Source organism: Xiphophorus couchianus, chromosome 11 (assembly GCF_001444195.1).
Source record: "Xiphophorus couchianus chromosome 11, X_couchianus-1.0, whole genome shotgun sequence".
NCBI classification, from domain to species: domain Eukaryota; kingdom Metazoa; phylum Chordata; class Actinopteri; order Cyprinodontiformes; family Poeciliidae; genus Xiphophorus; species Xiphophorus couchianus.
In genome coordinates this window covers 30621741-30638195 of record NC_040238.1, presented here as the reverse complement: position 1 = coordinate 30638195, position 16455 = coordinate 30621741, and the positions used below count along the sequence as shown (strand labels likewise).

The window sequence follows — 16455 nt, the reverse complement described above, 5'->3', positions numbered from 1 at the left end:
AAAGAACTACGATAAGAATACTCTTGTGATATCAAATTTCAACATGTTGAAATTTGAAAACCTTAATTCCCATCTTAAGAACCACTTGTTTTTTTGCCTTCGCATAAACAAGTTTTATAAAAAAGAAATGTAGCTGAAGCATATTAATTAGTTTTTATTTTAGTTTATGACTTTCTGGTTGCCAAGGGTAGAAATGTGGCATAAAAGGTCATTGTTACTAAACAGAAAAGAGAACTGTTTCAGAAGCACAATAAGATAAATTATTAAACTGTTTAATATGACAAAGGTTGGAAGAGGACTCAACCACACCTTGCCACCATGAACAGTGAGCACAATGGTAAAGGAAGTAAAACAATAAATGTACAAAGTTCATCATTAGAGAGCTGCAGCCGTTTTTTCAATGTGGGTTAATTATACTGCAAAATAACATACATTTATAGCAACACTTTCACCACACCTTTATAGTTTATTTTCTTTCAGAAAAAGATCAAAATTCACATTTGTCATTTAAAAAATGTAATTTCTTTATTAGTATTTTAGGTTTAATGAGCCAAAAACAAAACAAATAATCTTTAAGTTTTCTAAAGAGCTGTTTTAGGAATTTCAAAATTGTTAGGTGCTTCAACTGTTTTCAAGGTTTGGTTCTACAGACAGGCTGATCAAATTATCACAACCAGACGAAACATCTTAGTCTAAGGCTCATCTTATAAAAATAAGGCAATCATGCAGTCATTAGCTGAAAAGTTTGAAGAGTCATTTTCTTGCTGAAATAAGGAAAACGCATTTGTTACTAAGAAGGAGAGGTTGAAGTTGAATTAAGAGATTTTGTTGAGATGCAATGACAAATAAAAAATCTTCTGTCTTACATGTGAAGTTGACAGTTTCTCTAGCTTTACACAAAGACGTTTTCTGTTTTAAGTTGTAGACTCATATCCTCTCTGCTTTTCTTCTTCTTCTAAGCCATGAGTCTACTTTTTACTGTGCGTTTGTATGTCAACTCTCTAAGGAGCTGAGTAAGAACAGGAAACTGACGTGATATGCAAACAGGAAGGCAAGAAACAGAAACCTTCACACTTACAACCCGAACATCTTTCCTCTGCTGCAAGGAAACAGCAGCAAAACCCAAACTATCCTAAGACTGAAGCATGAAAGGAAAGTAAGAGACACAATAAGGTTCCATCTCCCATCAATATAAACAAAGTAAAATTAATATTGTGCTTTTGGATTGGAACAAAATTATTTAATATATGTTTAAGGCTGCAAGTTACATAAATGTTATTTGACACATAAAACTCAAGATCTCCTCTTTTGAAAGCACTTCTCTGTGCAATATTGACATATTTTAAAGAGATTAATCTCTTCTGTGTGAAAGTGAGCATGTTTTGGTCCAACTGTTTTCATTGTCAATATTAGCTGAACAAACAGAATTAACAACTCAGCTTTTAACTGCAGACTTGTAGTCTCTGTGCATCCTGTCTTTGTGTAAACAGTTCTGCAACGTGTTTAGCCACATAACCAGTTCTTCACATGGAAGTCACCGTGTCACGACTGTTCTCCGCCTCCATCCATCTCCGCATCGGCGGCCGCAGCTACGTTTTTCTCCTCCGGGTCACCTGGGAGGACGTCTGCCACGTTCTGGATGAGCTCCTCGATCTGCTCCTCCGACAGCCGCTCTTCACTTTCCTCCACCATCTCAACACAAGACAGTGAAGGCCACATTTAGTCATACCTTTTATGACACCTTACAATTTTGAGGGATTTTAACTTTCTACGGAAAACCAATTTGTAGACCCAAAATTGTGTAAAAATGTTTTAAAAAATAACGGTAAAAAATGAGGAAAATGAAGCATGGATAGAAGGAAACAGGAAGAATAAGGAGTAGATAACAAGAAAGCAATGCAGTCCAGAAACATGAGAAAAAGGAAGGACATCCAGAATAGGGGAAGGACAGAAAGAATGAGCTCAAGAACATGGGGATGAAAGGAGAAAAAGAAAGAAGAACACAAGGAAGGACGTAACAAAAAATACAGTCATGGAAGGAGGGAGCTGGAAGAAAGACTGGGGGGAAAAACAGGAAAAGTATGAGGAAGCAGAAGGACAAAAGGAAGCATACTAGGGAGAAAAGGCACTAAAAGAAAGAATATAAGTACACAATATTTAGACACCATAAGGAAACTCTGTAAATACAAATATTCCCCCCATATTCATATTTTCCTGTTCCATAATTTTCCACCTGGTCAGCAGCCTGAAACAAGACTTCAAATGTTTTTGATTTCAAACTGAAGACAACAATCAAGCTGTTAGGAAGTATTTCCAGTCTCCAGTTTTCATAATTTATGCAAGTCCATAAACTGGCTAATGAATCATCTTGCTATGTCCTGGCATTACCTGGCAACAGCCATTGTGATTTGAAAAGTACTTCCAATTATTTCTAGTTCTGAAATTATTATGTTTTGTGAAGAGCAGAGTGTCAAAGAGTTTTGGTGTCAAACACCAGCAGCAGATTTGGCAGCCACCATGTAAATGCGTCAGTAATATTAAATTAAGTAAAGCTATTACACAGATATTAATGATGATGGTGAAAAAGACTTACAAGCTGAATTTCCACTGCAGTCTGCGGTCGGTGGTTTAGCAGCTGTAGTTTTTCTGCCCTGGTGAAAGGAAACACATCAGATTCAAATTTAAAGAGCCAGCAAGCATCTAATCAACTCTACAGAATCTGGGTGCAGAAATTTCAGGGCTTCAGTCAAAGCTTACTGACTTTGTGAGCTTGTGATGCGTCATGGTGCCGAGGAACTCCTTGACGATCTCAGGACTTTGTCTGCTGCACGGCATCTTCGACAGGTACTTCAGAGTCTGATGGAAAAGACAGAGGACGCTACTGCCATGCTTTTTATGAATAAACATGACAGAAAAGAAAAAAGAGGCGTGTGCCTACCTCATACATGATAGTATTGAGGTTCTGCTGCCCAACACTGTGTTTGCTCTTCCCAGCATCTCTCCTTTGCTCCTTGAGGTCTGTGAGGAGTTTGAACACCTAGAAAACATAAAGGAAAACAGAAAATCCACTTAGAAACTAATATGATACTTTAGCAACAACAAAGTTGTGTTAGGAGAGACTTGATGCCTCACCTCGTAGTTGCTGAGCATGGCAGCATTTGCATTTTTCCTGAGAAGACACAAAAACGCAACGGTTCATTTATTTTATGCCTCAAGTTTTTCTGACTAAATGCACAAGTTTTGTTTATTTATTTAAATTACTTTAGCTACTTAGAATTGCTTTGTCTTGATTTTTAATGACATAAGTCATTTGAAATTTTATAAAGAACAGAAACATAGAGAAGAGTCAGGTTCTGTTTTAGATGTTGCTTTCATGTAACTTTTCATGTAATTTCCAGAACTAGGATTATTTTTTTACTTCCTGGACAAAGCCACAGAAGAAGTTACTGTTATCACTAAATCTACTACCCTCTTTGTTTTACATATATAAATGGTACTAATGGATCAGATATTGTTTTTAGCTGATTTTTTTCTCTAATCAAAGCAGCTAACACAGCTGTTACAGCCATTTTCTCTGTGACCTGTTTTCCACAGAAAGCACTTCTGGCTTTTTCTCTATTATCGCCTTAAGCCTTTTAAATAAATTACTTAAGACATATTTAACTGAACTTCCTTAGATAAATAACATTTTACCATTCAACATTAAACTAACTAAATCTGAATCGAATATATTAAAATGTGAATCATGTGATCTGAATTTGTGTATGTGATTGGACCGTACTAGAATCAATTGGATTCATTGATCCAAATTGATATAAAACCCAACTGGACTCTGTATAACGGATATCAATTAGCTTGCATTGGGGTGACATTATTTTACATAATTTGGTGCTTTTTAAATAAAATGACCTTTACTTAAAACACATGTAATTAGTGAAATATGCGATTTCATCAGTGAGAATACGTTTTATTATAAGTGGCCATTTGTTTTATCTTAAAATTAGCTTTAATAAGAGTAAATTTAGTTTAGTGTTAAAATTCAACTCTAGATCCGCTAGCAAAAAGCCAAATATCTGTCAACACGAACCCAAAATGACTAAACAAACCAGTAATTTAAAACCAGCGGAGTTAGCATTAAAATCGTGTTAAATGTTTTCTTGAGGTTGGATTTAACCGGAAACCAAAACGTACTTTCCTACACTGTTAGTTTGTAAGATCAGTAACATATAATTGCAACTCAAATTGCTACGTAGACCAAATAAATTAAAATAAAAGACAAACTTACACTTCCATTTCGCCTGCTGCTTTGGTCCGTTATTAAAGAGTCCGTAGGAAACCGAAGAATTGCTCAAACGTTCCACTGACTTAAAACTACGTGTTTGGTTTGTGCTGCCCCCTTCTGTCTGTAATTCTTACTCCTAAATGGACCCATAGAAACACCCTGTATCAAAATAATACCTTTATACATGTATTAAATGTATTAACTTAATATATTAAATTTATTAGATTTAATGTAATAAATGACCTTTGGTTAAAAAAGAAAAAGCCTCCAACTCAAATTAATTTCAGCTGTCTACTGAAAATATTCAGTACGGTTCAGTACACTATATTCAATGCTGCCATAAAGATAGATTTAAAATGAAATACTTACAATTCCATCCTAGTTAAAACGATTATTAAAATATTGATAAAAACTAAAATTTTAGTCTTGAGATAAAATTGATATTTAAGTTCCAAAAAGCATTGACTAAGGGGGTCTGAATACAAATCTAGGGCACACTTTTAAGGCTTTATATACACTGCTCAAAAAAATAAAGGGAACACTTAAACAGGTGTTTAACACTTAAAGTGTTCCCTTTATTTTTTTGAGCAGTATATATTTTTTTTATTTGAAAACATTTTTTCTCCAGCTTCTTAGTATTACTCAGTCACATAAAAATGCAAAAAAATACTATGACGTTTGATTGTAAGATGACAAGATGTGAAAATTTTCAAGGCATATGAATAATTTTACAAACCATAGCACCTTAAGTGTCTTTACACAGAAAAATTATCTAAATATAAAATGTGCAATTTCTGCTAAACATACAAAGACATAATTTCACAACACACAGTTATCTACATGAAATGTCCCATAAAGCTTTATGTCAACATTTAAAAAAGAAAAAATAATATATAAAATAAATTGTTTTATACTAAATAATGAGACATGTAGATATATAATCAGACTCTTTCCAAAAATAAAGTCTAAGAAAAAAAAGAAGACAAAGATCAAAACAGAGATACATTATTGCTCATTGTAAATTGTAGGGAACGATGAATGCAAGTATATCAAATGTCAGCAGTCAAAGAAATACAATTTTATTAACCAATAAGTCCCCAAATGAGACGCAGTATTAAAAGCGGTATAAAATAGAAGAACATACAGTGAAACATACAGTTTTATTTTATTCTCACATTGTATTCTTGTTCATTTTAAATGAAATGAGTGAATATAATATTTGGTCCATTTTCACATTTACCTTCAAAAAAACTAAATCCAGATGTGTTATCTACAAAAAGCATGTGTACATGATTTTAAGTTGTTTAATAATAAAATAAAAAAAATAGAAAAAAGGATCCCTGAATAAAACCGTAAGAAATTTTTGTCAGCACTTTACCAATGGCATATTTAGGAAATCTCCATCGGGACATGCTCGTGTTTTTGACTGAAGAACTTCAAAAATTTGTTTATAGCCACGTCATTCAAATTACCAACAGTAAGCAAATTGTTGACTGCATTTTTAAACTCTATGAGATTTTCTTTTTCAACCAGATTCTTTACGCCTCCCATAACGATTTCGTGCTGAGCGTAACTGAAAGCCAAGTATTCCTTTAACACATCAAACTTCTCTCTCACTACCATCTGGATAATGAGGCGCTCCATAATGGCTAGCAAAGGATGAGCGAACTCTATCACACTTTTGGTTTCACCGTTGGCAGAACGGTAGATGTACCCCCCTGAATGCATCGCCACAACATTGCAGTGCTTATCAAAAACAGGAGAACCAGAGGAGGCATAATAAAAGCAGGATTCGTAAGTAAGAAAAGATTTTCGGTCAACAGATGTTGCTACACCCTCAAAGAAAGAGCGAGTAACGAACTGAACTGGGCCCTGATTCTCCCTGTAGTGTCTTTCAACAACCTGAAGGCGATTTTGTGAGGGGACAATCAGACATGGATCTATTTTCTTCACTCCTCCCTCTGGATGCCCAATGATGCAAATTCCACCATCTTTGGGAGGAAAGCCAATATGCTCTAACAGACCAGGAGGGAGTCTCTGGTGCGCACTGAGCTTTAACAAAGCCCAGTCACCACCGGGCACATCAGGCTTCAACTCAAAGCAAACAAGCTCCAACACATCCAGTGCTCCTTCAGTCTGATCCACACTTTCATAAGAGAAGTGTACAGAGACTTTCTCGTTGAACTGGGACCTCTGTTTATCATAAATATCTTTAACAACATGGCCATTAGTGAAGGCGTAGTTACCAAACAGGAGGAACCCACTTCCGTTTGGCTGGCCATTTATTCTCACCTGACCTGCTGAATCACTGAGACACATCAGCCTTTTCATGGTTCTCACCTCACTGCACATCTGAGTACTCTGACCAAAGTCCACACGGAACAGATTCTGGAAATGAGACAGCGTAGGAACCAGAGTTTTTATGCCTTTCACAAATTTCTCAAACTGGAAACATAACTGGTTCTGTGTCCTTTTTGAATTGGGTATTTCCAGCACTAAATTTCTTGGTGTCATTTCCTGATTGGGCTCCAGTTTCTGTTTTACTGTGATGTTATTCTCTGCCTCAAACTGACCCTGGCCTTCATTTGACATCAGATATGCTTCATCAAGGCTACCAGGCAAACTCGGTGGTGGATCTGACTTGTCTAGCAAAATAATCTGGAATGTTTCATCATTGAGCTCATCAACAGGGTTAGAAAGCTCCGTTTTTACTGAAGTGCTTTTATTAGAAAGCACAAAGTTCTTCTTAAATATGGAGCTGTGAAGACGTCCATCTCGTTTCAGAGCCGCCTTCACTCGTTCTCCTTTGTAAGCATAAACAGAAATTTCTTGGAATGCTCGCAGAGCTGAGTTTTTCATGATTCTAACTATATTTTTACCTCCCTTTGTCAACACATGGAACATTACAAGGTTAGAAGGAGGTTTGTTCCTGCAGAGAGAAACATAGGCACCAATCGGTTTCTTTGGCCGCTCTACAGCTTTTACATATTTCACAGTCAAACGGTCTCCTTTTTTAATTAATGTGCAAGGCAAGTGTGGACTGATGGCTTTTCCATCCCTTATAATAACAAGTTCTTTCTCTTTGTTCTTCTCTGCCGTTTTCGCAAATTTGGGGCTGTTCTTCAGCGATTCCTCTACAGTCCCAGCTTTATTGCAGGTCATGTTGTTGAAATCTTTCTCATTCCATCTCCACAAAAACGAATGAGTCGGATGCAGCTCTTGGTCCTATCAGAAGAAAAAATGTATATGAACTACAGTACAGTCTAATATCAAACTGTTTTCCACATTCAAACCATCTGCACAAAATTGCACTATGTTATTGTTAACTTATCTTTTAAATGTTATAATGGAAAATAAATTGCATCAAATCTTTAAAGCATTGCATACAGTACGCTGCAGAGGAGTTTCATCATTCTGGTTGGCCATGTTTTTTTCTCTCTGGAAAACAGAAAACAATAATAAAGTTAGTCCTTCAGGTTTAATTGTCATTGATTGCAGTGTTCAAAATTACATCACAAGTACATTAAAGATTATAACTAAACAGATTTAGTTTCCATTGTCTTAAAGTTAAGGATAATCTGACCAAAAAGATGTCAGATTATTTGTGTGCAACTTCTCCAGTTGTTCTCTGTCCTAGTAATTTTAAACTAAATAGGATAAATTAAGTCAGGACTCTAAAAACGTTTACTCAAAGCTGTTGCTATCTTTAAAATGAGCTACTGTTCAGTACAAGGATCTGGTCACAATATGAAGAAATCATGGATTAAACATTTAACCTTGTCAAGAACGAGTATGATGCTGGAACCTGGTGAGGCTGTAGTGTGTATTTCCCCTGTTAAGTGACAAAAGAAAGTATATTTCTTATTCTAATAAAAGATCAATATAGGGCACTGAAGACTATACATACTTTCATTATTAGAAAGTGTGGAAAACACACCTCGAAACTGAATAACAAAAGTTAGCTAATTTAAAAGCTTAGGAAAATAACATCTCGTTACCTCGTTTTAATAATCTAATATTTAGGTTTTTCGCTTTAAAATAAACTTTGCAACAAACTCAAACTGCTGCAACCTTTCTGCTTCAGCAGACCTGGCTCCAATATTAGCTCATTAGCAGAGCTCTATAGAGCTTGACAGCATGCTAGTGACGCAGTTTTATTTAATCGAAGTGTTGATAGTACAAGGGACACATCTAAAAGTTGCAGGACTCTGCCTGTCGATTAATAGATTTTGAAACCACTGCTTTATATAATATGTGATCGATGAAAAACGAGCCAAGCTTACCTTAAATTATTGATTCAAAACAAGAAACAAATGACGGCTGTTTTCGCGCGCTTGTTTCTTCTTCTTCTTCTTCTTCTTCTTCTTCTTCTTCTTCTTCCCTTCCAAACAGGAATGAGGGAACTACTGCCCCCAGCTGGTGCAGTGAGCATACTTCACACTTTTTTACAGTTTTGGTTAAGGAACTCGAACTACGTTTATCTTCTATTTCCAAGAGTACGGTCAAAAAAGTTGTAAACATATATGAATGTTGTATACCTCTGAATATTTGTCATTTGTTATGTCTGTAATATCTGTTTTGTACTTTTTTTGCTTTCATAGCAATGTATTTACTGTTGAAGCCTACACTCCTGGCATACTTTTTCATATTTTGTGTTTTGTTTCTTTGTTTTTCTTAGTACATTGACCTGATCTGAAATCTGTCAGTTATTTTCAGCAATAAAATTGTAAGCTGCAATTTTAATGTTAATTTGCTTAAATTGTATCATTTCCATGTTTTGAACATGGACATTTTAATATATGTTTCCATATATATGGAACCAGAAAGTCTGTAACTGAGTTTATTCCTATCATTATTGGCAACAAATTGTGTAGATTTGGAAACATTTGCTTTTTATTTTCCAGAGTTATGGCGGATAAACAAAAATATTTTAGCTGTCTGAAATAACCTGTTCCTTCTCTGTAACATGAGAAGTAATTATTTTTTTCAGAAACTCTTTAACTGTATTTATTTCTAACAACAAATCCTATATATTTGGAAACATTTACTCTTTTTTTCTCCACAATTTATATTGGGATAAAATTTTCATTCTGTATTTTTCAAACAAAAAATCAAATAAATAAATAAATAAATAAACACGTGTTTGCGATTGTTAATCTTTTTTAAATTAATTTTTTGTTTAAATGTTGACACGCTAATTTACAGATATTTTCCAAGAAATTAAATAGAAAAATATATTGTTTAACAATATATCAAAACTGTTAGAAATTTCCCCATTGCTAAAGCCATTAAAACCTGCACCTTATTCAAAGAAACATTGCTCTCTTCCTGTTTTTCCGGGCTGTTACCTAGCAACAGAAGACGCATTGACGTCTCTGCTGACGCTCCTTAAAGCGACACCTATTTGTACGGACCCTTGGCTTCTACCCTTCCCACAGCGAGCAACTATTCCCAGTTACGACTCTACAAATCTCCGAGGAGGAGTAAAATATGGCCAACACTGAGGTACGATTCAGCTGAAGACACAACCAACACTTGTTCCGATGTTGTTCTCACAGTCAGCTGGACTTTATCAAAACACGCTGTTGTTTTCACCGAAAGCGAACCTCTTAGCTAGCTGTTAACTGACCAAAGCTATATTTTTCCACCTCATTTGTTGCTCTTTTGCTTGTTCTGCAGGGAAGCAAGCTCTGGGGAGGCCGTTTCGTGGGAGATACCGACCCAATCATGGAGAAATTCAATGCGTCCATCACCTATGACCAGAGGATGTGGGATGCTGATATCCGAGGGAGCAAGGCGTATGTCAAGGCTTTGGAAAAGGCGAAGCTGGTCAGCACGGAGGAGATGGAGCAAATTCTGCAGGGGATGGACCAGGTATGGATAAACTGTCTGCTGGACGTGCGTTACTGGATTTTATAATAGACAGAGTTAGGTAGTAACTAGTTATATTTACTTGAGTAAGTATTGCTTCTCTTAAGTAATATTTCTGGATACTCTGTTCACTAAATGGAGAACAAGCTTGTTTTAACCAAAAATTATTAGACACCAGAGTTGGGTAGTAACTATTTACATTTACTCAATTACATTTACTTGAGTAACTTTAAAAAAAAAAGAAGTATTTCAGGAGTATTTTTTACAACGCTGTACTTTTTACCTTTACTTTAGTAACCTTTGGACAGTACTATTACTATGTTAAAACTTGTAGAAGATTGGTTCTGTGCATAGCTGTCTGGAGGCTCTGGTTAATAGATGACAGCTGAGAATGTGCGGTGGTGCAGGATTCCTGCTTCCTGCTGAGCGAGTTGCATACAATAGCGTCATCATGTGACAGGTGTTAGCTGGCTCTTTCATTCAGGGCGGTTTCTGCATTGCTCCGTCTCATACTTAGTGTTTGCTTTATTAGTGCAAGTAACACTGGAAAAAACAACTATCCGGCCTGCTTAGCAGAATTTGAAAAATATAGCTAATTATGGATACATTTTATAATTATTTAATGTCATTATAGTTTAAAGGGGCATTATATATTTTTAGTTTTACTTCATTTTCTAATGTTATTCCCTCATCAAAGACATACCTGGAATGCTGCTTTGAATCTTTCATGGATGTCTGAGAAATCCTTTAGTCTCCATAGCAACCATTCAGCTGTGCAAAACGCCTGGGTGGACATGGCTCCACCTTCGAGGTTGAAGCTCCTCCTCAGAGCTGCAGTTTCCAAGCTTCAGAGCTTCTGCCTCACACAGCAGCCCTCCCAAACTCAGTTCCTTCAGACTAGCCAGCAGCAATTAGAGAACACCTGGTGGAACTGTGCATCTGCTGAGCTTAATATACGAGCTACTTCTCAGTGAAATGCTGATAGTAACGTTAAATGGTCAATAGAGGATTGATGTTGTGATTACATGCAGTTTTGGAAAGAGCAAGAGCTTCTTAAAAAGACAGAAGCCCAATTTTAATTTACGAAGTCAAATTGGCTTTAGGTCACATTTGACATATACACCTTTTTTAAGGTGTATATTATAAAACATAATATATACCTTCATTCTAAAAATAAATGTGTATATTGTACCTTTTATAATATTGCAACTATGTTACAGTCAAGTAACATAGTTGCTTGATTGTGCTCTAAAATGATTCTATGTGGCTGGAAAACACAAGTTACACTTTAACAAATGTAACTTACAAGACAAATGGGTCCAATAACCAGTTATACTAAATCCAGTTTAGCTAATATTTTGTTTGAATCAGTTTGGTTCATTCTAATTTCTATGAGAAAATAAACATTTAGTCATGTAATCCTCATTTTGCTCCACAGATTTCTGAAGAATGGTCTAAAGGTGCATTTTTGATTAAACCTGAAGATGAAGACATTCACACAGCCAACGAACGCAGGCTTAAGGTGATATAGAGCTTGTCTCTTTCAGGATGGTATTATAGATTAGCTGCCTAAAACTTGTCCAAACTACTGTTTACACTAAAGATATAATAATTAATTTAAAAATTATGTAAAAATATATATATATATATATCAGTGTTGCTTTGATCCCGGTTTGTCCAGGAGCTGATTGGTGCTCCTGCAGGGAAGTTGCACACCGGTAGGAGCAGAAATGATCAGGTTTGTTTTTTCCATCATTGAATCTGTAGTAAAGGTCAGCTGGAGGTAAGTCATGAGACAGTGTGTTGTGTTTTATTTAAACAGGTGGTGACAGACATGAGGCTGTGGCTACGAGACGCCGTCACTAAGCTAACAGATAACTCCCTGCAGCTCATCTCCACCATGGTGGAGCGGGCAGCAATGTAAGACCATTTTGAATGTAAATAAAGTTCATTCTTTTTATCCTATTCATTAAACCGTTTGTAAATTACAGAGAAATTGACGTCCTTTTTCCTGGTTACACCCACATGCAGAGGGCTCAGCCAATCAGATGGAGCCACTGGATTCTGAGGTGTCCCTTTAATGATGAAATCCACTGAATTTATATTTCATTTTTTTAATGTTAATGAACATTCACCATTTTTTGTTTTTTTTTCTCATTTCTTTCCCTCAGCTTTGCTGTAGCTTTAAGCAGAGACGTGGAGCGGCTTCTGGAGATCAAGAAAAGAGCAAATATTTTACCTCTTGGCAGGTGCAGTGCAAACACTTCCCTCTGTTCTGTGATTTTCATTCACAGATGTGATCAAGTAACAAGAATTATTCTTTCTGTTTTCAGCGGCGCCATCGCTGGCACACCTTTTGACATCGACAGAGAACTACTGCGGACAGGTCAGATTAGTTTGAGAGTTGTTGTGTTACCAATACTAATAAAGAAATATGCTGAACATTTCTCCTTCTCTGGGTGTAGAGTTGGGATTTGATGGCGTCAGCCTAAACAGTATGGATGCCACAGGACAGAGAGACTTTGTTGGTATGTCAACTATATATTTCAGCCTTTGAACATAAGCAATTATTTTAAGTGAAGCCTTCTCATATTTGTGTTTTAAAGTACTTGTTTTTTTTAGCGGAGTTCTTGTTCTGGGTGTCACTGTGTTTGACCCACCTTAGTAAGATGGCCGAGGATCTTATGCTGTATAGCACTAAGGAGTACTCCTTCGTCACGCTCTCCGATGCCTACAGGTGAACTTTGTTTTGTTTTGTCTTTTGCTTCAGTTTGTCAAAAGTCTTCACAAATGTGAATTAAATTTAGGCAAAGTTTCATTTATACAAATAATGGTGATGAGGTTTGACCTGCAGATTCTGATTTGGACTTATTCTAAAAATTAGGACTAAACAACATTTTTGATTTAAAAAAAAAAAAAAAAAACCTGCCTCATGACCCAGCAGAAAATGAAAGTCATGTGGATTTTTTCTTACCTCATTCATAGTTATATTGGAGAAAATAAAACCTTTTAAAATACTATGTAATTTAAGTATGTATGAGTTGGTTTTTCTTATTAATGTACAGATAAAGCAGAAGAAATAAACAATTGCATTTTTTTTACATGTACCTAAGGAGCAAAGTTTATTTTAATCCACGGACGCCTTAGTTGATTGACTTGAAAGGTTTTTACAACCTGTCTACTGCTTTTATAAAAATTGGCCTCAACATTTTGGATCCAGTGCTATATTCAGCATGCACTATGTAAAATATGCAGCTCAATAATAATAGTTAGGTTAATAAAATTAAAAATACTTTTTAAAATGATTTCCTGAAGTACAATAAATTGTAAGTTTTAAGAATTTTTATTCAGAAACGGGATGGTTACTCGATGTGACACTCCCTGTGAAGAATTAACTTTTATGTAAAGCAATGTAAAAAAAATTTGACTTCAGTTTAAAGTTGTTTTAAAAATTGCTCAAATAAACTGTTGTGACATGATTGAGGTCACAACAATCAGATAACTTTTTGATGTTTACTTTGTACAAAGTATCAACATGAAGATGCTAAAATTTTCTTAAATATAATCTATCCTTGTCTACAAATCATATTAAAAAGTTTGTTTTGCATATAGGATACATCTGTGAAATTAAATTATATTTTTAAAATATTTATCTTACATCTGCCTGTTACTCCTAGAGTCAGTGTTAAGAGCTATAGTTGCTTATAAATTGTATTTATTGTCCTCAGAAATGCTTATTTTCTTTAAAAGCTGTTTTAAAATGTTGCCCTTCTTCTGTAGCACTCTTCTTCTTCTTCTTCTTTGTCTTTGTGTGATTTGTAGCACAGGCAGCAGTTTGATGCCCCAGAAGAAGAATGCCGACAGTCTGGAGCTGATCAGGAGTAAAGCAGGTCGTGTCTTTGGCAGAGTAAGACAAAAGATTAGTTAAAAATCTACTTTATATTTGTTTTATTGTAGGACTGGTTTATACTGAGGGATGAAGATTCACGATCATGATCATTTGTAGAGAGAACAGCACGAACTCTAAATAAGAAGCATAATTTTAATGCTTACTTGGTTCATTCATTTCACCAAAGCTACTACACTCACTTTGAACTGTTGCAATAAATAATTAGAGGTATAAACGTTTTTTCACTTTCAGAAATAATTTGCTTCGGCACATGCAAACACCAGGCGTCCTGTCTGATTTCATAATGTTCTTCTGCATCCTGTTTTTGTTTTGTATTAGTGTGCAGGATTCATGATGACTCTGAAGGGTCTGCCCAGCACATATAACAAGGATCTGCAGGTTTAAAATTACATCTTTTCAAATATTATAACTTCACTTGAAGATTCAAATGTAACCTCCTGTTATGTTTTCAGGAGGACAAAGAAGCCCTGTTTGACTGCTATGATACTGTCCATGCTGTGCTGCAGGTGACAACTGGAGTCATGTCGACTCTAAAGGTGAAAACATAAAAAGAAAAACCTAAATAATCCAGAGAGTAGAGTTGAGACCCTGAAAATTAACAGAATCTATCAGTAATTTTTTTCCCCCCACTGTACAGTATGTTATTTACATCTATTTTGGTTTAAAGTTCCTGCAAGATATACATATTGTGGAGGATCTGTCAGCTCATATGGGGAATAGATGCTAATTCTGAAAAATAAGCATAATCTCCAGGTTCTTCTTTTTTAGCATTAGAGTTTTAAACAAAAAGTTATGATGCTTGAAATAAACACCATTAAAAAAATGAAAATCCAGTTAAATATCTTGTCAAAAGGTAATTTCAGGATAAATATGGATCTTGTTAAAGATCCTTATATTGTTAACATTGTTAATCCTTTTGGATTTGATCTGAACATTACAAAGAATATTTTAAATGATAGTTGTGAAAGTTAGATTCATTATTTTTCTTTAAATAGTGAAATGTTATTAATTAGCTTCTCTTGTGTTTCAGATCAACCAGAGTGTAATGGAAGCTGCGCTCAGTCCCGACATGTTGGCCACAGATCTGGCCTACTACCTCGTGAGAAAAGGGGTGAGATGTTCCAACAATATTGTGTAGTAACAGTAAAACACTGCAAAAAAATTTTTAAAACTAATTTTAGACTAATTTCTAGACTAAATTATGTGACTTAAGATATGTTCACTACAAACTAGTCCAAAATTACTTGCTAAGATTTTGTGTTTTTGCAGTGAATTAGTTTTATAAATTGTTAATATTTATGTTTTGACACTCTTCTCATTCCAGGTGCCATTCAGAGAAGCCCATGGTCTCTCTGGAAAAGCTGTATTTACAGCTGAATCTAAAAATGTCTCCCTGAATCAACTGACTGAGGCAGACCTCGCTGCTGTCAGGTAGTTGACACTTATGCATAAATGTTTTTAATCAGAGGAAACATCAAATTAATAGCTAGAGGAATTAATCATTGTGGGTTTAACTATATAATAGAAGTTAATATATTTTTTTATTATTTTGAATGGTTTTGAATTCAGTCTTCCTTTTCTCTGTCTGTGTATGCCATGTGGATGCATGTGTGTGAACTTTAGCCCGTTGTTTGGAAGTGATGTGTCTTCGGTGTGGGACTACAGGAGCAGCGTGGAGCAGTACAGCGCTCCTGGGGGAACATCGAAGAGTAGCGTCTCTGCCCAGGTGGAGCACCTGAGGAACTGGCTGAAGACTCAGTCACAGTGACCTTTTCTCTGTGACCTCCTTCTGTCAGACTTGGGTCAAAGTGAATTACTCACACCTTAAATCACACTGCCTTAAGCTTAAAATCTATTTGCTTTAAGTGACTTTCATCTCAGGATACTTTTGTTGATCATGTATTCTTACCTGAGTAGTGATCAATAGGTTATGAAATAAAGGATAATGTTACAGACGTCACTCAAATAAACCACAAGTGTTGTTTATTTCATTTCCAGCTTTATTCAGACCATCCACTGATGACTCTGCATCAATTCCCTCCAGCTTTTGTTATTTTGTGCCTGTTCCATTGCCACTTCTTCCATTCCTTCCCCCATTTTATACCAACGTAATTAAACTAATAGTTAAGATATTTTATGTATTATGCAGTGGAGGGCTGTCAGGGCCAGCATTGCCTTCTCTGCTAGCCCTAGAAAATTGAAAAGAAAAAGTATAAAATGCTTTAATCATATTTAATTTGATCTATAGTTTAATTTTTATTTTACAATCGAGTTCCTTATTGGTATTATTGGGGTTTCACTTTTAATTTTCTACTCTAAAAAGTGCCTTAAACGCATCTGGCAAGCAGCTCCTCCTCTGCTGTACAAATCCAGTTACCCTTTGGTCAAAAAT

At 35.5% G+C, this 16455-nt stretch overlaps 3 protein-coding genes across 3 annotated transcripts; 1 reads left to right on the top strand and 2 right to left on the bottom strand.

The window, feature by feature from the left end:
- Positions 1–138: 138 nt before the first annotated feature.
- On the bottom strand, positions 139–4367 carry crcp (calcitonin gene-related peptide-receptor component protein). The gene is made up of 6 exons (XM_028031121.1): positions 4286–4367; positions 3133–3169; positions 2939–3037; positions 2762–2856; positions 2594–2651; positions 139–1692 (listed from the first exon to the last, which is right to left on the bottom strand). Exons 1-6 carry the CDS (start codon positions 4291–4293, stop codon positions 1543–1545), a joined length of 447 nt encoding a protein of 148 aa, XP_027886922.1. The 5' UTR covers positions 4294–4367; the 3' UTR covers positions 139–1542.
- Positions 4368–5338: 971 nt separating this feature from the next.
- Positions 5339–8641, bottom strand: LOC114153829 (protein FAM111A-like). The gene is made up of 4 exons (XM_028032603.1): positions 8566–8641; positions 8059–8114; positions 7670–7720; positions 5339–7507 (listed from the first exon to the last, which is right to left on the bottom strand). The coding sequence occupies exons 3-4, from the start codon at positions 7706–7708 to the stop codon at positions 5672–5674; spliced, it is 1875 nt and encodes a 624-aa protein (XP_027888404.1). The 5' UTR covers positions 7709–7720; positions 8059–8114; positions 8566–8641; the 3' UTR covers positions 5339–5671.
- Positions 8642–9623: 982 nt separating this feature from the next.
- Positions 9624–16048, top strand: asl (argininosuccinate lyase). The gene is made up of 16 exons (XM_028031147.1): positions 9624–9787; positions 9962–10156; positions 11592–11675; positions 11835–11891; positions 11976–12073; positions 12145–12222; positions 12325–12402; positions 12487–12539; positions 12619–12681; positions 12776–12890; positions 13976–14060; positions 14382–14441; positions 14516–14599; positions 15094–15174; positions 15388–15494; positions 15687–16048. Exons 1-16 carry the CDS (start codon positions 9773–9775, stop codon positions 15829–15831), a joined length of 1398 nt encoding a protein of 465 aa, XP_027886948.1. The 5' UTR covers positions 9624–9772; the 3' UTR covers positions 15832–16048.
- Positions 16049–16455: the final 407 nt, after the last annotated feature.